At 39.9% G+C, this 27,299-nt stretch overlaps 1 protein-coding gene across 1 annotated transcript in view; it reads left to right on the forward strand.

Moving 5' to 3' along the window:
- Positions 1 to 26,343, forward strand: part of ppm1lb (protein phosphatase, Mg2+/Mn2+ dependent, 1Lb) — a 46,174-nt gene extending 19,831 nt beyond the window's left edge. The window contains exons 2-4 of the mRNA XM_039825511.1: positions 12,354 to 12,570; positions 21,877 to 22,038; positions 24,006 to 26,343. Coding sequence (XP_039681445.1) covers positions 12,354 to 12,570; positions 21,877 to 22,038; positions 24,006 to 24,346 — 720 coding nt within the window. The 3' untranslated portion in view covers positions 24,347 to 26,343. The remainder of the gene's footprint in view (positions 1 to 12,353; positions 12,571 to 21,876; positions 22,039 to 24,005) is intronic.
- Positions 26,344 to 27,299: the final 956 nt, after the last annotated feature.

Consider the following 27,299-nt stretch of genomic DNA (forward strand, 5'->3'; position numbering starts at 1 on the left):
GTGTGTCGGGAGAGAGAAAGAGAGGCGTAGCTGACATTTACTTAGCTCTTGTCCTCTAGGCTTTTTGTGCCCCACATTCAAAAGAAGAAGAGGAACACTCACTCTTGTTTTTTGAAACTTTTGCCTGCTGCCTTCACAACTCAGCCTTTGTCACTGTATTACATTCTGTTGTTTTGTTCCGAGCACATGGATAAAATAAGCTCTATGTGTGACAGTACAGTGAAAAAAGAGATGAAAGACTGTGAAACACCACTATTATAAGCACTTAAAAAAAGCAACCACATTAGGTGCTAAATGCCAACTAGCTCTTAAGTCAGTCTATTAGACATTGGCATCAATAAAGATCATGTGATTCTAAGGATGAATTCACATTTAGTTCAAATCAGTCGTTGTCATGTCTTAAAACAATATTCAAATCCCCATATGTACACTAAAAGACGTATTGGTTGCTGTAATTATTCTCCCGTTCTGGTGGTTAAAGGATCCCCAATTAATGAGGTTGGGGACTAAATCTACAGTTCTCGTTCTGTGTGAAAAATGACCTAAAGTTCAGCTGAAGCTAGTATGTAGATTCAGCAGTCTTGGTGAGACAAATCAAGTGGGTATAGAGCTGGAACGATTAATTGATTAGTTGTCAACTATTAGATTACTCGCCAACTATTTTGATAATCCATTAATCGCTTTGAGTATTTTATTATGAAAAGAAGTAAACAATCTCTGATTCCAGTGAGTATTTTCTGGTTTCTTTACTCTGACAGTAAATTGAATATATTTGATATTAGACATGATATTAGACACATGTCATATTGGGCTTTGGAAAACACTGATCGACATCATCACCATTTTCTGACATTTTATAGACCAAATAACTAATCGATTAATTATGAAAATAATTTTCAATAAAAAGAATCGTTAGTTGCAGCCCTATCATCAAAAGTTACAGTCTTTTGAGTACAATAGCCCTCCACTGCAGCTCTGCACAAAAATGCTGTATGGGGAAACACAAAAGGGAATTTTGTACTGAAAAGACTTTGAGTAATACAGACTGCTGAAGCCTCATGTTAACTTAAGCTAAACTTTGGGATACATGTTTGCACACAAAGGGGAATGTGATTTGGTCCTCTATTACTTTTTTTCTCAATCTCATTATTTGGAGAGGCAAAAGGTGGCAATATTGACTTATTGTCCCGCAGAGAGAGAGAGAGAGAGAGAGAGAGAGAGAGAGAGAGAGAGAGAGAGAGAGAGAGAGAGAGAGAGAGAGAGAGAGAGTTTAATGCAGGGAACTTGTTTTTAAAAGGTCTCTGCAAATACAATAAGTGGTTGTCTGTGAACACTAAAAGACTGGAACGAAGTAAGAATACACAAAGGCAATTACAGCAGAAAAACCGACAAGTGGAAAAACCAAGAAGACCGCATTTCAACTTTGCAAAGAGTTTTGCTGCTGATGAGTGTAATATAAATAAACTCCCTCAGGTTTGTCCTTTCCTGCAAAGCAAAAAGGGAGCCTGACGACAAGGAAATGTCAGCAGTACTCCACACACACAGAAATTGTGCAGGGGTGTGTATATAAATAGACCAGAGGTGGGTGTTGGGGTCTGAAGGACAAGTGAAATACTAATAAATGCCAAAGGACAAGCCTATGGAGACGCCAAGCATTGACTATATTCGATTAGTGTAGTGTCTCAATCTTCTTCTCTTACTTCTAGCTATAGATCAGCACTTTCCCAATGTTTTTATTCAGAACCTATTGTTATGTACATTGTTATGTGTTTCAGAAACGTTTAATAGTGCTGGCTCTGTCCTCAGCACAAGGACATCTGTGAGCTGATGGATATCTGAGAAGTGCTTAGCCAAACCCTCTGGGTCCTGAACACAATCAGTCATCATTCCAGCCTTACATCTGTTCATTTCCGAAAATTGCAAATGTGCAATAATTTAGTCTGCCTCCTGTCATAATTATCTTCGATAAGCATTAGACTAAAGTGTTTTTTAGCTAGGGTTTGGTATTATTCAGACCTTATCAGTTTACTGTCTAGTAACTTGTCAATATGAGTCCAAAATATGTTATTTCTAAAGATTGCCACCATTGTAATTTTTTTCCCCCGTATATGATTACCTTTTGAGTGCTGCAACCATCAGTTATTTTCATTATAGATTATTCTGTTGATATTTATTTCAGCAAAGCAAGTAGCTGCAATTTTCCAGAGTTCAAAGTGATGTCTTCAAATTGCTTGTTTAGTCCTAACAGTCCACAACCTCAACGTATAGGACATAGGAAAGAAACTGCAAATCCTCATCCTATTTGAGAGGCTGGAATCAGCAGTGTAGGGCAGGAACTACCGATTATTTAGATTAGCAATAATCTGGAGATTATTTTCTCAATAAATTGATTATTTGTTTGGTCTGTGAAATGTCAGAAAACCGTGAAATCCCAAATCGCTGTTGTCATATTGCTTGTTTTGTCCGACCGACAGAAGAAATGTATTCACCTCACCAAATGTTTTCGACTAGGTTTTTGACGTTCGACTAATCAGGTAACCTAATGCCTAATGGTTTCGTCTCTACCCTGATCAATGAACTAATGTCACATAATATAATCGGAACAATGTCCTGATTCTGTTGCACGTTTAAGACAGATCGGGCTATCATTCTTGGTATACTGTATAATGCTTTGGCTTTCACTAAACAATCAATAATGCATTTCCCCTGCCTAAAAGACAGAGGCTCATCTGTGCAGTGGAAATGTTGACCCTGCAACCTCGCGGACATTGCTCCATTATTTCTGCTGCCCCCTTTTCGCCAATATGATCAGAGTCTGCGGAAGAGGAGACTCGTGGGAAGTCTTTCTTTGCTCTGTAATGAAGTAGGAATGTGTAATATGTATTTAGAATGATCACTTTGTTTCTTGCAGCAGTAGTAAATGCGTAGGAGTATGCACTGTTGTTGGTAGCTGTTGATGATAATACACTTACTGGAGGTGGAGGATGAGAAAGTTTCCAAAGCATAGTCTGTGCTGAAATCGCAACACGAAAACACCACCTTCTCAACGTCGTGTTCTAGCATGTATACCCCCTAATCATGGCTGAATTGTTGCTTTGCAGGAAACCTCTTTTGAAATGAGCTATCTGTTTTGAAAAGTGACAGTATAATTGAATTTCTGTTGTTATTATCCAGACTTGTAAAAACCTCCATTGCTTGTTGCGGTCACTCATGGCTCCTTCTTGTAATATATAAATCTGTCGTTATTAATTCTCACAACATAGAAGTAATGAACGGACTCGTGCTTAGCAAAAAAAAGAAAAAGAAATCATCGTTATTCTGTGGAAAGCAGCAATATGAAACAAGCATATCAATAAAGCTTGAAAGTGAAGCTGTGTGTGTGTGTGTGTGTGTGTGTGTGTGTCCGTGTGTGTCCGTGTGTGTGTGTGTGTGTCCGTGTGTGTGTGTGTGTGTCCGTGTGTGTCCGTGTGTGTGTGTGTCCGTGTGTGTCCCACACCTCCAAGAAATTATCTGAATAAGAAGCGATTCTCTTTTTGCATTTGGTTTTTTTTCTCTCATTATTCACACCTGAGTGCACATCTTAAATGGTTTTATCACCTCTGCTCTCTTCCTCTCACCTCCTCATTTCATTTTTGGGCTTCCATCTCTCTCTTTTCCCCTCACTGTGGTGTTTATGGCCCGTGCTGATTTATTGTTTGCCACCCCTCCACTCTGTGAGACAGGCATGTGACATGTGGAGCACCCAGGCCAAATGTAACTGTTTCTGTCTGTGACACACACAAACGCATGAATATTGGCACATGCACACACAGCACAAGGCTTTTCCTCTGCAAACCTGCTGCTACTCAAGACTATTATTACAGATTATTACCCAAGAAATTACAGACTTTATGCTAATCTGTTGCCTAGTCAGTGATGGACGGTGCTAGAGAGTAAATGAACAATGGCCTCATCATTGTCTTCCATGTAACATGTAACAATGTAACAGCCGTTAAAAAACAATGTTTGCAGTTATTCTGTTGCTAAACTAGCTCGCTAGTTCGCCATGAAGCTATTAAACGTCATGTCTTCATAGTAGATTTGACGCTAGCTAATGAGTTGTTAATCTATACTTATTTTGTCTAACTGATGCAATAGTGTCATATACTGTATATTCACGACTCGCAAGAACATAAGTATAACCAGCATGACATTGGTGGAGGGTGAGGTCAAAGAGAGCCAAAGCATGATGGTTGATATTAAAGAAACTTACTAACATTTTGTGAAATACACCGGTTTTATGCAGTTGGCATCAGTTTCATCTCTGTGTGGCCAGGAAAGTTTAGGACTTGCTTAGCCTAGCTTAGCACAATGACAGGAGTCTCTGTTGAGTAAAAACACAAAGTGAAAATATCCATTTTATTTTCAAAATTTAGCGAAAAGTGAAGAAGTCTTGGTTCCTCAAGACTTTGCGATGCAGTTGAAAGCTCTGGACAAAAAAGCTTAAGTAAAGATAGTTTTGTCAAAGCTTAAACATGTCTGCTTTTTACTAAATTATAATTGCTTTTTTCTAAGTTCGAAGGCCTATGCTGAATTACTGAGCTCCTCAGCCAATGTCCAAAATACTGATACATACATTTCTTTCAAAATGTCTCGCTCAATACATATTTGACACAGATTTAAAGGTCCCATGGTTAGAAAATTTCACTTTGAGGGTTTTTTAACATTAATATGCGTTCCCCCATCCTGCCTATGGTCCCCCATTGGCTAGAAATGGCGATAGGTGTAAACCGAGTCCTGGGTATCCTGCTCTGCCTTTGAGAAAATGAAAGCTCAGATGGGCCAATCTGGAATCTTCTCCTTATGAGGTCATAAGGAGCAAGGTTACCTCCCCTTTCTCTGCTTTGCACCCATGAGAGAGAGACATCATAGCTTTCAAACGAGCAAAGTGGCAGTTGGTCAAGGCCACACCCCCACCCTCCACCTCCACCCCCCCCTCTCTCCTCCTCAATAGCTACAGATACAGAAATGGCACATACTAAGGAAAGCTCATTGTGTGACTGGCTCTAGTGGCTGTAATTCTGCACCAAGGCTGAATTTCGGGAAAGAGACTTCAGATACAGTATTAGGGGACCACTAAGGTCTATATGAAAGCATCCAAAGATTGCTTTGCCATTTGCAAAGATTGCCATTTCATGGGACCTTTAAGGGATTCTTATGCTTCCAAAATGTGTACTGTATGTTAAAAGAATTAATATCAGCCAATATATGGTTACCTTATTTACCTGAGATATCAATATCAGTATCATCAGCAAATATCCAGTATCGGTCAGGCTGTAATACAAGAAGCTCAAATCCCTGCATGCTCCAGCAGTTATGTGAATCATGTTCTGGCACCACAGAGCCTTGGAAGTGATGCTGAGCCTCCTTTCTATAAACTAAACAGCAGTCTATTATTGAGTCAGTGTCCAGGCCGTAGACACCGACAGGGTGCTCTTACTACGAGCTTAGGCTGCAGGAAGCTATGGATCAACCAGACGGCCTCTTTATAATAGACTGTTTAGGTTTAATATGAGTTTTCACCTCCTCTAATGGACCCGGCTGTCGCAGGAAGGACACTTCCACACATTGCGAGTGGAGAGGCAGACTGATGGCTCGGAGTCTCTTCACTGCCTGAATGTGAATCAACTCCGTAATAGTTCCTTTCACTTTATGAGTAAAGAGGGGCAGGATCTGTCTTTGTTTTTGTGTGAGTGTGTACCTGTCTATGTGTGTTTGTGTGCGTGTGTGCGTGTGTGCGTGCGTGTGTGTGTGTGTGTGTGTGTGTGTGTGTGTGTGTGTGTGTGTGTGTGTGTGTGTGTGTGTGTGTGTGTGTGTGTGTGTGTGTGTGTGTGTGTGTGTGTGTGTGTGTGTGTGTGTGTGTGTGTATAAAGCGGTAGATTTGGAGTCGCTAGACGGTCACCTTTGCTGTAAAAACTGCTTTATTGGCAATTGAATGAGCCAACAACCTGCGGTCTGTTGTCCTCGGGGGCAGGTCTTTGTGTGTGCTAACGCAAGTTTTAGGAGACTTTGAATGAGATGTCTGCTGAGGTGGGGCAGTTGGAGGCTTTGGCAGCCGGAAACCATGGTCACCAGATGTTCTTATCATTCCAGTCTTACACCTCTCATTCTTTCACAGTCAGAGAGAGAAAAGAGACTGGGCTGTCTCTGGTTCTGCCAAGAGGCAGTATTCTCTTCTCTCTCTCTCTCTCTCTCTCTCTCTCTCTCTCTCTCTCTCTGTGTCTCTCTCTCTATCTGAAGGCACTGAAGCATTTCCTGCCACTTTTAATGGACTTCTATTCAACTGATTCCTGATTTTTTTTTTTAGCTCTGCTTTTCACTTCTGAAGTCCTTATTCACTTTATAGAAGTCATTTATGTCCTTTTTTACACTGTCAGCCATGCAGCACAGTGTTGGCCATTACACATACCCTCTGAGACATGACTGGTATTTGAATATGAATGTTGCTCAGAGTGGTTTATTTTTGAATGTTTCTTGAGCTTGATGTAGTGATGTGTGCTTGTGTGTGTTAGCAACTAAAGGAGATTTCACAATGTTCACACAGTACCACCACCACTGTCGCTCCGCCCCAGCCCTCCATCCCTGAGCCCATCTGTGCTCAGAATGTTTGTTGTGGTTTTTGGTGAGATTTAAGAGCTGGGAGAGTGAAATAGTTTTGGGTAAAATCTGTATGTTTGGGCGCAAGGGGGTGTTTTCAAGGCCACACAATCACTTCCACTCTGGCTTCAGGCTCCCACTGCAGTAAGTAAGTGAATCATAACACTTTGTCTTACAATCATTTTTCTAAAAACAAGTGAACCATATCTAGAAATTGTTTTCCAGTGTTGCTGCAACTGTTAGAGGACTATTGTAGAAATACTTTAAAACCACAGAATAAGTCAGGTGAATCCATTACTATCATAAAAAATTACACTTCATTTGAGAAAATGTACATGTTGCTTTATTTATAGGTGACAATGCACATTATTCACCTTTTTTAGAAATGTAGGTTGGCTCAACATGTAATTCCTACTCTCAACCAGATAAAAAAAACAAATTGGATAAAATGGCCGTGCAGTTGGCTGGTTGATTTCTTTAATATAAGAAAAATAAGATCTCAAAACTTTAATAAACAAAAGAACAGAATGTCAGCACTGACAAAAACAACAACACTTGACTGTTGACAAGCTGGAGTTTGCCAAGTTATGACAGAATTATAAATGTTCAAATTTACATTTTTCTTAGCATGTTAAGGACATTATGCTCTGCAGAGGTGCGTGCGTGCGTGCGTGTGTGTGCGTGTGTGTGCGTGTGTGTGTGTTTTAAGTGTAGTTTGCATTCATTCACATTCCTCTTCAATGCAAATGACAAGGCTTCTATTCATGTTAGTGACATTTTACATACACACACACACACACACACACACACACGCTCACGCTCACGCTCCCACTCACTCACAATGTGTATTTGGCATAGGCTTGACACCTACAAAGCTCAGGTGTGAAATAATTAAATTAGGGCTCCATGCTCATGCTTACTCTGCCCTGTGGACAGCCTGAGCTCTGCAATGTCATCCTGAGGAGAAACATACTACACCTCTGCAGTGCGCAGCGTGTGTTTTCTATAGAGCACTAGCCCTTTTCCCTGTTCTATTTGTTTCCTGGTTAACTTAAAGTAAAGACAAATAATAACCTTGCTGTCCGGAGAATTAACCACATAGCGGTTTATAGTCTATGCATAATATACTGGGAGTAGAAAATTGTAGAATGGCAAATATCATCTCCTCAGAGATCGCTCGCGTGATTATAATTCCAAACTTGTGAATTAGAAATTAAAACGACAAAGAGAAATATTTTGAAATGCTCTCTTTCTCCAGACTCCCTCTTTTCAAGTATCTGCTGATTTCTCTGTATTTCACAGCTCTGAGGGGTTTCTCACTTATCTCAGTCTTTAAACTGGAGGGACTGTCTCTCTCGTTCTCTTTCTTTAATGATGTGCTTGAGTGATGCTAATGAATGGTTCTTACACTCCTCAGTCTCTCCCCTCTCTGTTCACTTTTCTTCTTCTCTCCATCTGCCTGCTTGATCTGTCGGAGAGACCACAGAAAGAGATTTTTCTACTTCGGTTATGAAACTCCCTCAGGGTGATTCTAGAGGAAAGCTCGGATGACTTTCCTCATTTTTCCCGGCATGGCAGCGTGATAGATGGAAGTGTTTAAAAGGCTTGACTATTTATGTGGGCTGTCCATCTGAGTGACTCACAGTTAGCAGTCAGGAGGGAGTGTTTGGGTACATGATAGAGAGGGTGAAAAGTGTGTAGGTGGCCCTGTTGAGATAGGAAGGTGTGTGGGTTTGTGTACTTACTATGTATGTGCTTACAAGCCTTCGTGCCATCATGTGTGGTGCGAGTGAAGTGCGGTGTGAAGGAGAGCCCAATGTGACGCTCTGCACAGCCATGACTGATTGCACTCTGAGCCAACTCTCCCGTGTGGGGTTACATGTTTTTCTGTAATAAGGTTTGATAGTTTGCTCATAGTGATAATTATAACCCAATTCTGCAGTTCCCCTCAGCTCCACTGAGCGTTTTCAGCTGTCTTTTGTTTGTTTTTTTGCGGCCACCGACTTTATGTTTTTGATTAATTCTTACTTCTGTCAACAGCGTAGTTTTGAACTGCAGAAGAAATATATTTTAAGTGAAAAAGCACTAAAGCACAGCACCAAACAGCAGACCGACAAAGCTACGAACTACTGTATCTGGCGAACATTGTGAAGCTAAAAAAAACTAATAGATGTTGCCCTCAGGAAATCGGTGAGTAAGTATTAGACTTAGACCGTTAAATCATCTTGCAAAATGGCTTGAAGTGGGGGAAAAAAGCCTACCAATAGGTATTTTGACCACTAGAAGCGCTATAAACCACAGTTTTTAACGACTGGGTTTTCATTTTGTTTGGACCGTGCACGAGAAAGTACATTCAAGCACACAGACGGCGAAATTCACAGCCCCCTGTTGGTTTCACACTTATTTTGCTGATCGATGGCGGTAACGCCCCAACAAATGTAGCAGAGCACCAACAAAGGCAGGAAAGAAGACTGCCAGCAAGCAAACGCGGTAAACAAAGAATGATTTGAACTCCTAAATAAAACCGGCTTTGCAAATGCACTCAACATGTTTCTCAGACCTCAAGGGGTACACACAGTGTGTTTTGGTGACTTACACTGGATGTAAATATAACTTTTTTGTTGTGTCTGTCTTTCACCACACTTTCAGTCTTTTTTGTTTCAGATTTGTAGTTTCTTTACTGCTGTGCATTGGAGCGTTTAGGAATTTTAGTTCTTAACCTCTTAACCTGCTTTGACCCCTTTCTGTCTCTTTCAGCTAGAATAACTCTCCCATTAAACAGCTTGGTATAACCCATTTATTCTGGTTCTGCTCTCTCATCCTTTAGCTCTTCCTGCATTCCTCCATTGTGCTCCTATGCCAACCGCTAATCTCATCCCCCATTTTGTTCCATCCTGTATTACTATCCTTGATTCTTGCCATCTTGTCTTCATCCCTCTATCTCACAGTCTTCATCCCTATCCATCCCTGCTCTCCGTCCCTCATCCTTCCATCCCTCATTTCATCCTCTAAGCCGGTTCAGATGCTGCAGCCAAGGTGTTCGATGTGTCGATCTGGTTAGCCAGCAGGTTAGATTGTCAGATAATCAAGACTTAGCCCCCACTTCCCATTCTGTCAAGGCTGTCTGCTGCTGTTCCCAAGCTGAGACACACATGCAGTCACAAAGACGGATTGCAGTCAAATGGTCGGAAGGAATGTAGCTGGAAAATGTTTTTGTCCCCAGTGCTTTGAGAAGGACTCGCAGGCAAACCATTAAACTGCTCGGTAATTGGCACAGTAATAACCCAAGCAGGCAAAAGTCTTGTTGTTCTATTAATGATCTTCAAATTGGTCCATGACTCCGGCTTTCTGCATGGTAACCGCAGGATGAAGGTATGTCGAGAGACAAGAGAAAGTGTGTCGGAAAGATCCATGGTGATTTTGGACTGAACATCATGGTGAAAGCAGACAGAAGGGACTTTGGGAAATGGAAAATTGGGAGCGTTTGGGTTTCATTGGAGAAGATGGGGGAAGAGTGCCGGAGCTTGCAGAGGAAAGCTTTAATAACACTGAAAAGATATATCAAGAGAGGAATAGATTAGTTGTTTTTTTTGTAGAGAAGAAGCAGAGGAGGCAGGGTTATCTGAGTCCTTGAAAGTAATTTCCCAGTGCAGGTTGAGATATAGATAGACAGAAGAAGTTATAGAGAGGAGAGGAGAGAGAGCTAAATGAGGACAGTGTGTGAGCACTTGAGACATATGGTTACTCTATGGGTCTCTGTCATATGACCTCAATCAATATGCAGCAGGAAATTGCAAACCTTTTCTCTCCTGCTGTCTTGACTTGCTCATTCTCTTTTCTTAATCCAGTGCTTTTTAATTACTGCAGGCTAGTTACGCTTTTTACAAGCGCAAGCCATGTATGGAATATGAGCTATATGGATGCTGCAGATCAGTAGCAAGTCAGCACAATATTGCAACATCTGTACTCTGAACTTTTTGAACTTTGTGACCTCGGACTGGCTTGTCTTCCCTGTTTGGCACCGAGCCAGAGGCATTATTTGCTCTGAAACGCCGGTGGGAACGTGTGAGAAAAGGTTTAGTCGGTGTTATTCGTAGAATAGAATTGATAGAGGTGAGGATACGGTTTCTCTGGCTCAGCTCTATCCCACAGCGGGGTGCGAGTGTGAGCTTGTGTGCGTTTGATTGGCGATGCACTTTTTCATTCTTTATCTCTGTTTATCTGTGATTCCCCTGCTTCTGAAGGCAGAAAGGACAATCAGGTTACTGCCTCTTGTGTACACCACTTGAGTTAGTGTATTTAATGTATACAAGTTTTTTTTTTTGTAAATCAATGGGCATTACGTTAGTCATATACTTAAATTATTTTTAATTTTTTAATCCTTTTAAACCTGATTATTGGCCGAGGAATTTTGTTTACACATCTGGAGAGCCTTAAAGGACCGGTTACGCGATGCATAAGGGGATCTATTGGCATACATGGATTATAATATTCATAATTATGTTATCATAGTGTATAATCGCCTGAAAGTGAGAATCATTGTGTTTTCAGTGTGTCCTCTTCCACGGAGCCCGCTATGTTATACTGCCATGTTTCTACAGTAGTCCAGAACAGACCAAGCTAACACGGGCTCTCGAGAGGGCCTTTGGCTTTTTTATATGTAACCTGAAGGCCACTATAGGTTCTATTACACGCTTGGGAAGGGAGGGTGAGCAGAGGGGTATGTTGGTTATACTCTGCAACATAGTTGATATCTTAAAGTGCCCATATTATGAAAAAAAATCACTTTTTTCTGGGATTTGGGGTGTAATTTTGTGCTTCCACACGCATATAAACTTGGAAAAAACAAAAAAACATCCATGCTGTTTTGAGTGAGATACGGGTTTCTGAATGTGTCCTACCTTTAGTCTCCAGGTGAGCTGTTCAAAATCGGAACGGCTTTTTACGTCACTAGCCAAAACGAGGTGGCTAACCATAGCATGCTAGCTCGTTCTGAATGGCAAAACACTGCTACAACATTTACATGTCTGTTCTGCAAATATTCCACGCAAAGTTGGAAGTGTGCCGTCGTTTCGAAGAAGTCTCCCGGCTAATCCTGCCTTGTACTACTGCAGTTGTGAAACAAACAGCTAGATGATGTGATCCTTACCTAGCTACTGCGCATGTGCGCCTGCCAACAAAGATGTTACAGCAGTGAGATGTCTCACTCTGTAGCTAACAGAGACCTGAACACACAGGGTGAAAAGAGGATTTACAGCAATGTGCAGTACAACAAAAATATGGTGTTTTTTTTAAAATTAAACCATGTACACCTATTCTGGTACAACCTCAAAATGCAATTATGAACCTGAAAATGAGCATAATATGGCCCATTTAAAGTTCTATTTTTCTTTGAACAACCAACCAAAAGCCAAAAGTAGTCAGTTTACAATCCTATAAAGCAGACAAGAGCAGCAAATTGTCATATTTGAAATGCTGAAACCAGGTATTGCTCAGCATTTTTGTTTGTTAATGCATTAAACGATTATTTAATTATCAAAATTATTGCTGATTAATTGTGAATGTATACCACTGTTTGGACATGGTCAGTTTAAAAGAAAAAGACACTCATCAATGTGTAGCTCCGAATATATTTGTTTACCCGTCTGATAGTTGTTTTTGACCAAATCTGCAGCCCTCTAACTCTTCTTCTGTCTCCCTCTGCTCTCCATTATCAGGCTGCTGCTGACTTTGCCAAGGCCCACCTGCCTGAGGCGCTACGCCAGCAGCTACTGACCTACGAACGGGAGAGAGAGCGAGACCGAGAAAAAGACAAGGAGAAAGATGAAAAAAAGGAGAGGGGCGGCTCGTCCTATCCTTCCATACTGGAGCAGCAGATCCTGAATTTGGACCGAGAAATGCTGGACAAGCTCTCAGCCACTTACAATGAAGCAGGTGTGTGTGTGTGTGTGTGTGTGTGTGTGTGTGTGTGTGTGTGTGTGTGTGTGTGTGTGTGTGTGTGTGTGTGTGTGTGTGTGTGTGTGTGTGTGTGTGTGTGTGTGTGTGTGTGTGTGTGTGTGTGTGTGGTGTGTGTGTGTGTGTGTGTGTGTGTGTGAGAGAAATATGTGCAGGTTCTTGCATGGAAAACAATTTGGGGATATTTTTCCTGCAGTGCTTTTCTTTTTCTGGATGCTACACTGGTTCATTCATTAGCAGTGATCTAAATGTGTGCATACAGTATATCAGCTTGAATGTGTGACCACAATAGAGTGCAGAGGCCACATACAGATGGATTTTAAAGTGCTCATATTATGCTTTTTGGCTTTTTCCCTTTCCTTTATTGTGTTACATATCTTTTTTTGTGCACGTTATAGGTTTACAAAGTGAAAAAGCCCAAAGTCCACCCCAAAGGGACTTACCATCTCCAACAGAAAACACTGTTCACAAACTGCTCCAAACAGCTCTATTGTAGTCCAGCCTTTACTTCAGAGAACGCAGCGCACCCTTTGTAACACACGTTATAATGCCCGCCTAGCTGCTAGCGTGGCACGCCCTCATACTCTGCTTCTGACTGGCTAGCAGTGCTTACCTAGCTACTGCACATGTGCGACTCCCAACAAAGATGGAACAGAAGTGAGATGTCTCACTCTGTAGCTAAAACAGAGAGCTCAACACACAGGGTGAAAAGAGGAGATGCAGCAATGTACAGAACAACAAAAATATGATTAAACCACGTGAACCTATTCTGGGACAACCTCTAAATACAATTATGAACCTAAAAATGAGCATAATATGAGCACTTTAACCAAAAATGTTAAGTCCAGGGAAATGTTTTTAAATATCCCCTATAAAGCTGCAAGTAAACAATTATTGTCTACTCTACTGTTTCACTTGACTGTTGTTGAATAGTGACTGTCAGCAGCCCCAGGCCTTGCTTATTCAGCTGTTTAAATACAAGCTGATTTTCACAAGGCTTGTAGTAATTATCTCTGGAGAGAGGCAGGGAGGGAGGGGTGACACCAGAGAGAGAGAGAGTGATGGATGGAAAGAGGTAAGAGAAGGGTCAGAGGGAAGGAGGACATTTTGCTGGTAAGAGCTATACAGTAGAAAGGGATAGGAGACCTGTGCAAAATGGCTAAATGAAGGCATGGCAATTCAAGAGAAGGCCAAGGAAAGACAGGAAAGGGACAAACCGAAAGAGGAGCGTTGAAAGGGTGAGGAGAATGAGATCATGGATACAAAGGGTGATGAAAAAGTCTGATCTGAATGAACCAAAACATACTTTTTGTGAAGGAGGGGAGGAAGAGAACAAAAAGTCCCACAGCAGAATCATACAGTGCGATTCATTCATTAACATATTTGTTGTAGATTCCATGACAGCCTTGTTTTTTAATTTGGTTTTTCAACTACCGCCTCTGTCAATTGAACAGCTATACTAAAGGGAGAAAGTAGAGGAGGCCTAGACAAGACCACCATGTATTATTTATTCATCTTTTATTTTTTTTTATTTTTTTTTTCCTACGGCAGAAACATTATTGGTTCATTGAACATGCAAGGGTGAGAGTTGAATTTCAGATTATAAGATGATTACATGGACTAATTGTGTGTAACATGCTGCAAACTCAAGAAGTCAGCGTTCCTGTGAGAAGGTCACTTTTTCCTTCCTGTGCCTCGGATTAAACTAACTCTCTCAGCTGAGCGCGAAGCAGCCGTAAAGACGGGAGAAATGTCTACACTGTGAAAAGGTTTTGGTTTAACGGAGTAACTAATGACAGAGATGCGTTGTCATTCCTTGAAGGGAAATTTCCACTTCCAAACGATCTGGGTTTTAGCTTCAAAGTTTTGCGGATAGATTTTGATTGATTTTATTATCATCATAGATAATGGTAACAACGTTCTACTCGCTGAGTTAATTGCTGAGATTCTTTGAACACAGAAACACTACGACTGGAAGTCAAATGGGGCGCCTGAACAGTGTGCAGCCAAAAGGACAACCTGCACAGACGGCTGACGTCACTCACGTGTAAGTTGTTGCTGGGGTCATTAGTATGAAAGGGCCATTGAGAATGCCTCACATACTCTAAAGAACGATGGGTCATATGATACACTGATTGTTAAGAGAACTAAAGGTCTGGGACTCTGGAGCGCCCAGTCTGGAGGCAACAGCTGATTATTACCAGACAGAATATACGCTGCAGCTGCGCGCTCACCTGCTCTTAACCTCTTCATCCTCTTTTATAGTTTATGATCTCTTAAGCTACGTGACCTGTTGCATCCAGGCCCCGAAGATCTGTCCATATCTTTTTCTTATCCCTCTATATGTCTGTCTTCCTGTTTTTTGAACCGCGCAACTAGGAAGGACTGACACTGAGCTTATAGATACATTTACAGTCCAGCTCCGTTACAATGAAAATGCTCCCGTGATGTCTGATCCAAGCAATAGACAGCCAGGGATTGAATTTGCTGCATTATTTGTCCTATCAATCTTGTCAGCGTCGCAGGGGGTGGGGGGGATCTGCTGTTCAAGTAATTGTTGTGCATTTTGTCCCTGTATCTGATTCAACAATCGCATCATTTAGGGTGCACAGCTCTCTGCTTTCTGTCGCAATCAAGGCCTAAATTAAGCTGGCAGGGGAGGAAGAGAGTGGGAAAGAGAAACCGTTTCAATTCAGGTCCCAGTACCAGGGACAACAGCATATCCGATTTATACCCCCTGTTCATTCATCCCTCCGTTGTTTATCAGCCAACAAAAGCGCTTGAAAGAAAGATAAGGGAGATGGGACTTTGATGGAACGGCCAGGAGCTTAAAGTCTATTATGGAAACAGTCTTCTTAATGTTGTGTGGTATTCTGTTAGTACTAACCTTCATGTAGCTGTGTGGCATGTCTCTCAGCACAGGTTTGCACCGCAAAAGCACACAACAGTGTCCATTAGTGGATTAGTTCAATAGTTTAGTTATTGTTGCAAGCAGCAATGTGGAGCAATAGGAATGGTAAATGGTCAGCATTTATATAGCTCTTCTCTACCTTACCGGACAAAAACGCTTTACAATTTGCCCCTCGTTCAACAATTCTCACACACATTCATACATCAATGGTGACGGAGCTGCCATGTAAGGCGCTGGCCTGCAAACGGGAGCAACTTGGGGTTCAGTGTCTTGCTCAACGACAGGTCGACATGGGACAGGAGCGACCTGCTCTAACTCCTGAGCCACCCACCCTGGTTACAATTAGAATTTTTTTTAGATTAGTTCATGGTAATATGTGCAAGGATAAATTAGGAAGAACATTTTTATCATCTATCTTTCGAAGAGAAAAATATAGCTCTAAAAATGCAATATATGTTTTTTAAAGCAGGAATTAAACATAATATATACTGTATTTGTTCACTGCATTATGAAGCGCTTTATATTTTAAAGACGGGTGATAGAAAACAGTGAGTGAGACACACACACACCGCATATTTTCAATGTGAAAGAGCCAAAAGGCTGAGCTCCCAGAAAGCAGAACTTTTTAGAAACCAAATATCTGCACACACAAAAAAGAAGTGCAGCTTAAATCTGTTAAATACCATCATTTAGTTTTTGCTTCTCCAAGCTTTGTATTTGTTTGCTATTAGGATTATTTTTAGCTTAATTTTAACGATGTTAGTGGTTTTGTTGCTAGGAGTTATTTTTCCAATCATTTTTCTGCTCTGAATCCAATGGTGTTAATCTTTTGTTTGAACTGTTGTTTTTCTCTGTTAAACGTCTGATTACTTAAAAAAAGAGAAGAAAAAAGAAGAAGCTTTTTACATTCCATTCCCCTTTTAATTAAATGTTTGTTCACACCAAGTATGTTTGCAGCAGTTTGTTCAAACTCAGTTTTTCCTCCTTTATTTCATTTTGTTTGTCCAGCAGAGAGCCACACCATTTGAACTGGGATGGCACCAAATAGTGCCAAATAGACACTAGTCTTACAGCCCCAGTTATGTATACTGTGAATGTTTTCGTACTGTATTTCTTTGGGACATTAATTGTTATTTGCCATATTAACTATGGACAGGCCAGAACAATTCTTTACTCATGGTAAAATGATTTAAATAGATGCCATTGATTATCATAATAAGACAAAACACAAATGTCTGACTGAGACTGTGTTGTCCCCCTAAAATAAAGACAAAACAACTGTTGGTGTGTTTTTTTTAACCCAAGGTTTACTGCTCGCTGTCAGTCTGGATAGGATTTATTGAGACTGCTGTTTATTTGTGCATGTCTGTGGTTCACTTGCTCACAGCGCTGTGTTAAAGAATAGGTTCCAATAAGGTGCTTTTGACAGCTGCTGTGTCATGGAAAAATAATGCATTGTTCTTTTAACATTAAAGCATGTAAAGAAACCCAAAATATGTATATATGAACCTGAAAATGAGCACAATATAGAATATATAAAGAATGTGTATGTGTACAATAAAGAATAGAAAATGGATCAAACTTTAAATAGCCAATAGCAATCAATACAAAAATCATAGTGATACTGATCCATGCATATCGGATCAGGACATAATAATTGTTTGGGTCCTGTTTTACAGTATAAGGACCCTAATGATAAAGCCTTTGGCAAGACTATGGCATATAGGTCTTCAACGTTTTTTAAGCCAAGGACCCCTTAACTGAAATAGAGACGGATCAGGGACCCCCTACTACATATATTGTATAAAATGAAGTTGCATATTAATCTGGTCCTACAATAACTTTTAGGGCAGCCTAAAGCATTTATAGATACCTTTTTTGCATAGAATACTAAGCTATTCAAATAGCCTTAAAATTGTTGGCATGATTGTATAAATCATGTTTTAATTAGTGACTACATTATTGGCCAGTAAGCCTATCATCAGTGGGGATTTATATTTGCTAATAATATGTTGGAATCATGTTAAGATGTTTAGATTTTGAAAAAACTTTCAAAAATTAACAATAATTTGGAGGCCCCCCTGCAGTGACTCTGAGGACCCCCTAGGGGTCCCGGACCCCCTGTTGAAGATCCCTAGCATAGACCTATAGATAGACAACATAGAACAACATGGAAGAGTGTTATCTGCAGAATACAAAAAGACAAAATGCTTCCTGGAATAAAGTTTAATGAAAGAAGACCCAAAAAGATAAAAATAATATCCCATTTTTTAAAAGGTTTATTAATGTGCAGTATAGACAAAAGTGCACCGGGAAATGTGTACCCTAGGGACATGAACATAATAATGATTAAACATTTGACCAAACCGGTTAGACAGGTTCTGACTTCTGAGATGTGACAGTTTTTGTTATATAACACAGCTCGTCATTGCAGGGGTTTTTAGCAGCTGACTTTAACATTTACAATATCTGAGTTTTCTGAGCTCACCAAGGAGACTCTTTTTTTTTTTATTTTTTTTTTTTTAAAGCGGTTCTTGCTCACTGCATGACTGCAGATACATTAGATAATGATGTTTTTCATGTTGATGAGTTATCTTCTTAAGCCACATCCAAGCTTGCAAGTTTGATGTTGTGCTCCGACTGTCTGACCTCCGCATGAAAAACTCAGTGATTGCATTCAAGATTTTTGTTTTTAAAGTTGTTTAAGTGTAAGGAATCCGGGCACGGAGCTTTGTATTATTCTGCACCCAGTTGGTTGTGTGAAGAGGAAGGAGATTGCTTATCTTATATGGGAACTCTACCCACTTACAGGTCTGAAGGAATACTACTGAATATGTGGGAAAAAAAGTTCTAAAGCAAAGTAAGCAGCAAGTTTGAAAAAGTGCGTAGTTAGAAAGAAGTGCGCTTACCAGACCTCTGTAGCCTGCTCCTCATGTGGCTAGCGGCTCGAGGCTACATTAGCCGCTACTAGCATAACACACCTGTATCTCACACTGAACTGTCAGTGATCAGGTTGCACTATGGGTAATGTAGGCACAAGGTTTTGACAAAGAAGAAAAATTGTGAAATAAAACGGACATTATCTCTGGTTCTGCCTTGCATAATTAGAGGAGATACTTAGATCCATTGGCTTGTCAAATCGTGTGCTTTGCCCAGATATGACCTGAAAGTCACTGCAGTCTATGATAAATGATCTACTATCTATTTTGTATCATGAGAATTATAAGAGGAAGAAGAAACACTCTGGCAAAATAATTGGTTCAAATGTAGACAGGAGCCCAAAGCAAAATCCCACATAGGACTTCAAAAAGGCTGAGGCTGGCCCAGAGGCAGCTAGTTATTTAGGATAGAAAGGAATAAATGGATAAAAACAATACATTATAGAAAGCAGAGTTTGTCTAAAGCTTCATAGTGACATTATATGCATATTCAGAGTGCTGCGCAGACTTTATAAAGCAGTTTAAAATGCGACTCTGGAACAAACTTCCCATTCATATTAGGTCCTCCTCTTCTGTCGAGATCTTTAAGTCTCGTCTTAAAACACATTTTTATTCTTTGGAGTATGATTTAGTTTAGGGATATTTGTATAGCAGTTTGTATGATGTTCATTGTGTCTATATTTTTATTGTCTTTCTTTGTTTTTATTACATAATATAACTTTGCACAGCACTTTGTCCTAGGTTGGTTTCAAATGTGCTCTATAAATAAATTGACTTGACTTATGCAGTACAAAATGCTAAATGTAGCATTGCTATAAATGTTAACAGTGCAAGTCCAGGGATGGAAAAATCATGTTGTGGGTGGACTAATGGGCAGGTATTGTTTTTATTTTTTTTTAGGAAGGCTTTGAAAAAATGAGCTGGGGTGAACAGGGTGGTGGCAGTCCTGCACTCTCATTTTTCACCTACAATGCCATGCAGCTCATTTAAGAAGATAAATCCACGTCTGGTGCTATATGGACACTTAATAGTCTTTGCTGACTCGGTGCAATGATACAAATTGGAGTGTGAGACTAACTGGGGCTGAGATGCTAATTGTATTGGAGTTTGGAAGGTATTTCAGGCCAAGCTAAGCCAATGATTAGCATGAGCACAGGGTGCATGCAGGCCATGGTGCCATTTTAATAAAGAATGCTGAACATGTACTTGGCATGGGTGGGCTAATTGGGGAAGGGTGTGCTAGCAAGGAACCTCAGTCCATTATCTCGATCGCCATGGGACCTAGATAAGGATAATTAGCTGGACGGCATGGCACAGTGCAGTGGCAGCTATAGGCGCGAGCATCAGGATTAGGGATGCATACAATGATGAAACTAATAGAAATGGATTTTTCCCAAACTGTAAAAGATTTAGTAAGTCGTTTACAATTAGGTGGCATCAATATTCACTTCCATCTGAGCCTCGCTTCAGGCTGGTGCTCTTTCTTGTAGTTATTTTCTCTCTCCTTTTTCCTATTTATCACTTGTTTCTTACCCCAAGCTATAAATGGGAGTAAGACCGTCATTGTCCTGCTAAAAAGTAATCTCTTTTCTTTTACTTTCCTCATATCTCTCCCCTTCTCTCCACTCCTCCTCATCTCTTACTCTTCACTTCATCTGCATCCACTTCTGCCTGTGTTACTGTACCTCTCTCTCTCCCATCTCATTCCCCACATACTGTTACTGCCTCAGGTGTAGGACCTATTTTATATATGCTGGGACAGAGTAACTGTCAACTGAATGTGAGGGCCCCTAATGAGTAACTGTAAACTGAATGCAAGGACCCTTCATGGGGAGATGGATTTATTTCATTCAGTTCAACGCTGAACGCCTGAGACATATAAACTGTCAGTCAGTCAACAACACACCAAGATGTGGAACTTTAAAAAGGGAAGTCTCAAACATTAGTAGGTCATCCACATTCTTGCAATGTATTTAAACCAGCTTTATGTTAGTCTTTTCGCTACACCATGGGCATTTTTTATACTAAAATCCTGAGAATGTCTCGACTATATGTCCCATTTTCCCATCTCTCTCTCTCTCTGTATACCGCCCCCCCCCCTCTCTCTCTCTCTCTCTCTCTGTCCGGGTGGTCCAGACCAGTAGGACCCCCCTACTTTCTCCTCTTTTTTTTTTTTTCCTCCCTCCTCCTGTTCTCTCCCCCTCTCTCTCCAGTTTTGTCTTTGCTCTGTGTGAGCAGATGGCCAAACAGGCAGATCTGTTCTTTCTCTACAGGACTTTGGATCTCACACAATAGGCCTCAGATTCTGAGTCCACACTCTGTTCTGCCTGACTGGGAAGCTAAACAAAGAGGGGGAAGGAGGAGAAGAAATGAAAGTGTTTCAGAGAGTAGGACAAGGAAGAAAAGCTACTTCAAAGAGTGTTTGCAATGTTTGCCCATGATTCATGTGTTTCACTTTAGTGCAGGAGGGAAGGAGGCAATTGTTCTGAAGTTTTTAATTAGGTTACTATATTTAGGGTTGGTAATATGACAAACCGTACTGCGAGTTGATATAAATTTGTCAGCCATCACATCATTTTTTAAGCAGGACCGTTTTGTGGCAACAAAATGGATTGTTTTAGCCATGCTAGCACCGTGGCTCTATGAAAGGGGAATGTCGGTCTCTCTTTGTTGGTCCAGACTGAAATATATCAATTATTGGCTAGATTGCACTGAAATTTTGTACAGACCTTCATGGGCCCCAGAGGATGAACCCTTATGACTTGGTGATCCCCTGATTTTTCCTCTAGCACCACCATGAGGTTGACATGTAATGTTTTCAGTGAAATGTCTCGACAACTATTGGATGGACTGCCATGAAATTTGGTTAAGACATTCTTGTCCCCCTCAGGATGAATTGTGATAACTTTGGTGATCCATCTGGTCGATTTAAATTGGCCATTCTTTTGGTTCACGACCAAATACCTGCAAAACTGCAGACCTCAGCCTCCGCTGTCCTGTGTGTTAAGTGCTAATTAGCGAATGTTAGCATGCTAGCACACTAAAATAAGATGATAAACATGGTAAACCTGCCAAACATCAGCATGCTAGCATTGTTATTATGTGCTGTGTTACCATGCTGATGCTAGCATTTAGCCCCTCTGTGCCTAAGTTGTAGGCCAGTCTCTTGATGTATGATTTATAAATGTAATAAATAATACTAATATTACTAATATTACCTTGATTTGACCGGTATTTGATTTGCTGGATGCTACAAACGTTCACACAGACATTCTTCTCTCGGTCTAGTTATTTTATTCGTGAATAGTTTCTATATATTTACTATATTACAAAAGATATTGGTAGAAAACAGCCCACTCCAATTTTGATCTCATCTACATCCTTCTACTCCACCCTCATCTTTCTCTGTTGGCCTCTCTCCTCCATCTGTTTCAGGTACTACGTGTCTGGTGGCCCTGCTGTCTGATAAGGAGTTGACGGTGGCCAACGTTGGAGACTCGCGTGGAGTTCTTTGCGATAAAGACGGCAACGCCATTCCTCTGTCACATGACCACAAACCTTACCAGCTCAAAGAACGCAAGAGGATCAAGAAGGCTGGTGAGAAAACCGCTGCAGTCTGGACCGGTAGACTTTTTCTCAACTGATTCTGATCAGCAGAACAAGGCTTTAGTTCTAACTTGAGGCAACCATCACAACTTAGATTGTTGTCAGGAAAGCATAAAAAAAAAAAAAAAGTTTTCTTACGATCAAAGCTAGGCACCATTATCCTTTCTTTCCACATCTTGTGTCTCTGTGCTCAGGCTGACATCAAACCCTAGTGACTGATAACACAATCTGCTCCTAAAGCAGCATGTTATCAAATGCAGCCAGACAGTGCACAGGATTTAAGGTGTATTTGAAGGCATAATTCTCCCATCGACCATATCCGCATACTCTCTGTGCTGAAAAGTGTTTGATGGCGGGTTGCCAGATAAGTCAGTGTGGTCAGTATAGCCCACCATCTCCATCTAATGGTCTGATTGGGTACTAAAAAGAAACCTTACACATTTAGTTTGCATTATATTGTTGTTTACTTATTCATGTAACATGCTTGAAATTATGATACTACAGATAATTTCCCTCCTACTGTTTTTAATTTAGTGGAGGGGGCATCTGATGATTTAATCATAGATTCTTTATATATAGGAACCACAGTAGAATACTAATAAAGACTGCTTAAACAGTAGTCCTCTCTCACAGGGTAGCATTATCTTGTTAACATGTCTGTCTCTGTGTGACACATTCTTGTAAACACATATACTCCAAAAACAATTATTGAAATAAACTTCATAGCTACACCAAAGGCTCCATGGGAAGAGCTGATTATCTGTTTAGATTTTTGAGCACCTTGCTGCATACATTTACACATTAATGAGGGAAGCCTGATTTTCTTGACAGTGTTGTAGCTCCTAAATGCTAAATAAAGCTCTGTATATGTACTGAAAAAAAGAAAACAATGACAAAGGCACAATGACATCTTAATTCTACAACACCCAAAAGAGTCAAATCACAAACAATTCCAGGGGAATTTTCGAAGTCCTCTGACTGAAACGTTGCATTTTCAATAAACGTAGTGCGGACTGTACGGGAATGAAAATGAACTAAATAATTTAAATCCATTAAGTGAAAATAATTACAAGCCATGTTACAGTATGTGAAGACAAATAAATACAGTCTAATGATAATATGAGGATAGAAAAGTTAGCTAATTAGTGCTTTATTTGGCTTCATTGCTGCCCTCAGCAGCTAACTGCTTAGGTTAATACCTCAATGAATAATGTCACTCTTGTTTCTAATTGCAATTTTTACGTAACATTTCCCAACAATTATGTCAAAGCAGTTAACTAAAGAGGCAGCAGCTGCTAAAGTAGCTACTATTGAAGACATAGAGGTCATGTCCTCTGCTTTTTCTGGGATTTGGGGGATTTAAGCTAACTAGTGTTGGAAATAGAAAGATACACATAATGGGATTTTTCATAGCCTGAACTCTCAACCTCCAGTACTTTTTTTTTTTTTAAATCCTGGCTATGGCCTTGCTCACTAGGAACTAGGGAGGCATCCTGACCTAGTATGGAAGTCTTCATCTTATCATTTCCAGTACAGTTCCCTGATGGCAAATCTGTTGAAGCCACAGAGGTCTCACAGCTGTACTCGCAGGATGTGACATGATTTGAAATGTATCCAACATAAACGATTGCGTTCCATGAGCATGAATGTTGAGTGAAAACATGTCAATGGTACTGATCCATATTGTTATTTACACTTTGATGTGAACACAGTGCTCTCATAGTTGATAGAAATGAACAATAGTCGTGCTGCCAGTTGGTTCACAGGAACAAAATAATCTTACAGTTTAATGGCAGTAACATGAATAACAGCTGTTTTTCCACTTTTCCTCTCACCTTTGTGTTCGTCTATCCTGCTTACTTCCTCACATTCCGGCACCTCCCCCCTCCACCTTGTATTTTTCTTCCTGCTCCTTGTTTTATCCCTTTCCAACCATTTTCTTCGGTCTTCCTCCGCAGGTGGGTTCATCAGCTTCAACGGCTCGTGGCGTGTCCAGGGCATCTTGGCCATGTCTCGTTCTCTGGGCGATTACCCCCTGAAGAACCTCAACGTGGTTATTCCTGATCCTGACATCATGTCATTTGACCTGAACAAGCTGCAGCCGGAGTTCATGATCCTGGCGTCGGACGGCCTGTGGGACACCTTCAGCAACGAGGAGGCGGTTCGCTTCATCAGGGAACGACTGGGCGAGCCTCATTTTGGGGCCAAGAGCATTGTCCTCCAGTCCTTCTATCGTGGTTGCCCTGACAACATCACCGTCATGGTGGTCAAGTTTAAAGGCAAGCCCAGCGAGCAGTAGACCACCAGTCTACGACACACAGTATCTGTATCATGTTTGAATATAAGTAAGAATAAGATAGGCTTAAGATGAAAGATTTCAAAACTGAGCCTGCAACTTTTTGAGCGAGAACTATTTCTATCCCAGATATTTACAGAAGTTAGCCCTCCGAAAGCATCAAATCACGCCACGTCCCCCTCCTTTTACTTTTACTGCTGAAAAAGTGACACTTCCGAAAACGTCTTTCATTTAGGCTTTTAGTTTAATGCAAGCTGGGTCACTGTTATGCAAATAATCAGATTTAGAATTGTGCAACTGTGGGCACGCTCGTGTGTGTGTGTGTGTGTGTGTGTGTGTGTGTGTGTGTGTGTGTGTGTGTGTGTGTGTGTGTGTGTGTGTGTGTGTGTGTGTGTGTGTGTGTGTGTGTGTGTGTGTGTGTGTGTGTGTGTGTGTGTGTGTGTGTGTGTGTGTGTGTGTGTGGTTGAGAGGAGAAACAGTGATAGATGTCACATTAACCTATTCATTAGCTATCTAGTAATGATAGATATTGTAGTATACAAGCTGACATGGACACGTCCACATTATTTCAAAGGTGGTGTCTTTCACTAACAGTCTGTGTGACCACTAAGTTTTATTTTTTTTTTTGTTTCCTAACTTTGTGTTTCTGCATCATTTAATTGTAAACTGACGGCTACCGAGCGACTGCACTGAAAAGGTTATTTTTTCCCCCGGATCAAATACATGTCACTTGTGCAAATAATATTTTTTTCCCTTTACACATGAACAACACAAATTTGAATATGCATATCTTTGTTCAAATATCAGACTTCATATTATACACGAATTACAATGGCCGTATCACACTTGCTGAACGTGTGAATTCTGTGTTTTGTCTCGGAAGTTTAGGTGTTGAATGTCCTACTTTACTTTATATGATTGCTGTTAGTTTCTGTGCTGATAAAGTCTCATTTATATTTTGATTGTTGATAAAGTTAAAGATTTTTTTAAAGCTTAGACTCTAGTTCAATCCCCATCTTATCAGAATCCATGGAACTACTGATACTGTAATAACTGTTGGATAATGCAGTAGTTGTCAAACCAAATATCACTTTAAATGTGATTTAAAATGTAATACGATTTAAAGCAATACCTTGTGGTGATAATGTTGTAACATCTCGCTGTGACTCTGCTGTACCTGCTAATTATTAATTTACAAAGTTTGTCACAAGCCATCTGATAATATAAAAACGTTGAATGTTAATTGAAACATGTAAGAAGAAGGTAATAAATGAGTTATCACATAAAATAATTTACATAATTGGCAGTTATGATTTTAAAATTATTTAGGAATTTAGATTACCATGTAGCTTTACAACCCTTCTAATAGGCTTCTTTTTTACATATTGATATGCTATTCCTTATCTGACTTTTCTTACATTATCATTGACTACAATCTACATGAGATATAAATGTACTGAAATTGACAACTCACTGTTACAATGTCATATGTTAATGCCCTGTAATCTTCATCCTGATACAGATCACATATCACATTTCCCTGAAATGTATTTAAAAAACATAAGCCCTTGAATGAAATGCATTGTTGCCTTATTTTTGTACTGTTCATTTCCTGTTACGAAATCTGCTGCCAACTACTTCTGGTATTTTTTTTTTATTTTTTTTATGTAATGCAGTAGATCATGCCAGGCACACTGCACGACCTCGGTGTCATACCTCGTTAACTCACATATGGATTAGCATTGAAAGAAATGTCTCCAAGAGACATGAAATTGTAAGATGAATGTACATACTGTCCTCGTGTTAGTATCACCCCTTCACTGTTTTTACAGTAACAAAGAAAGCAGTGTACCTGTTCCTGGATTGTTTAACTTCAGATATATATATATATATATATATATATATATATATATATATATATCAGATAAAACTATGTGCTTTTTCATTTCACATTTTTCCTTGATAATGTACCTTACAGAGTGTTTATGTGGCATTTGTACTTGTTTTTGTTGACTTTAATAAACTGTAAAAAAAATTATTCTGAAATTTTAAAATGTAAATCAAAAAGGTAACATTAAAATAATAAATGATCATTTTCTCTCTACCCGTGTTTGTTTTTTTTTAAAGAAAATTAACATCAAAAGTATCTCATACAAATAACATAGATGTAAAGAAAAACCGAATAAAGAAAAATTACATACTGATATTCAAGAAAAATAAAAGCCATAGCCTTACGTATTGTAAAGTATATCCTGGGCACACAGTATGCCGGATTTGCATACAGATTTGCATGTTGGTTAAATCTATATCATGAAAGAAGGCACTAAACAAAAGAATGAACACTAATATCCCCATTAAATATCCATATCATGTTCATTAGCCAAGTTTTTCCATAAAGTTCTCGGTCATTGTGTTGTTTTTTGCAGCAAAATAGATAAAAAAATGGCCAATGACCCTAAACTTTTGAAAAGCTTGATTTTAGTCAGTCTATGCCACCTCCTGGGTGATGTTTATTACATCAATCCACATGACGTTAGGGCTGGCCAATACACTGCATTTATTTTGCTACTGACGTTATGATTCGCTAATCAATTCAAGTTTAATAAATTGTCTGAATGTCAAACAATTAATCAGATCAAGTGATGGATTTATTATTTAGTATGTAATACACATTTAATATATTGTTATTTTACTAATTGTGACAATTTATCATTTGGATCATATTGTCAAGTCTTACTGTAGTAAAATATTGTGCAATGCTATAGTCTATCATAGTAATTCAAAATATGTTTTATGTATATGCATATTCATTCGAGATGAATAACCAATTCCCAGAAACAATTTTTGCTGAGAGGATTTTGGAAGCCGCACATCCAGCCTTCATATTGTAAGTCTAAAGATGAAACTACATTCACCCATCATCTTGGGGCGAGTAATCCTAACTAGAATTTCCCTG

The sequence above is a fragment of the Perca fluviatilis genome, chromosome 2 (assembly GCF_010015445.1).
Source record: "Perca fluviatilis chromosome 2, GENO_Pfluv_1.0, whole genome shotgun sequence".
Classification (NCBI taxonomy): Eukaryota; Metazoa; Chordata; class Actinopteri; order Perciformes; family Percidae; genus Perca; species Perca fluviatilis.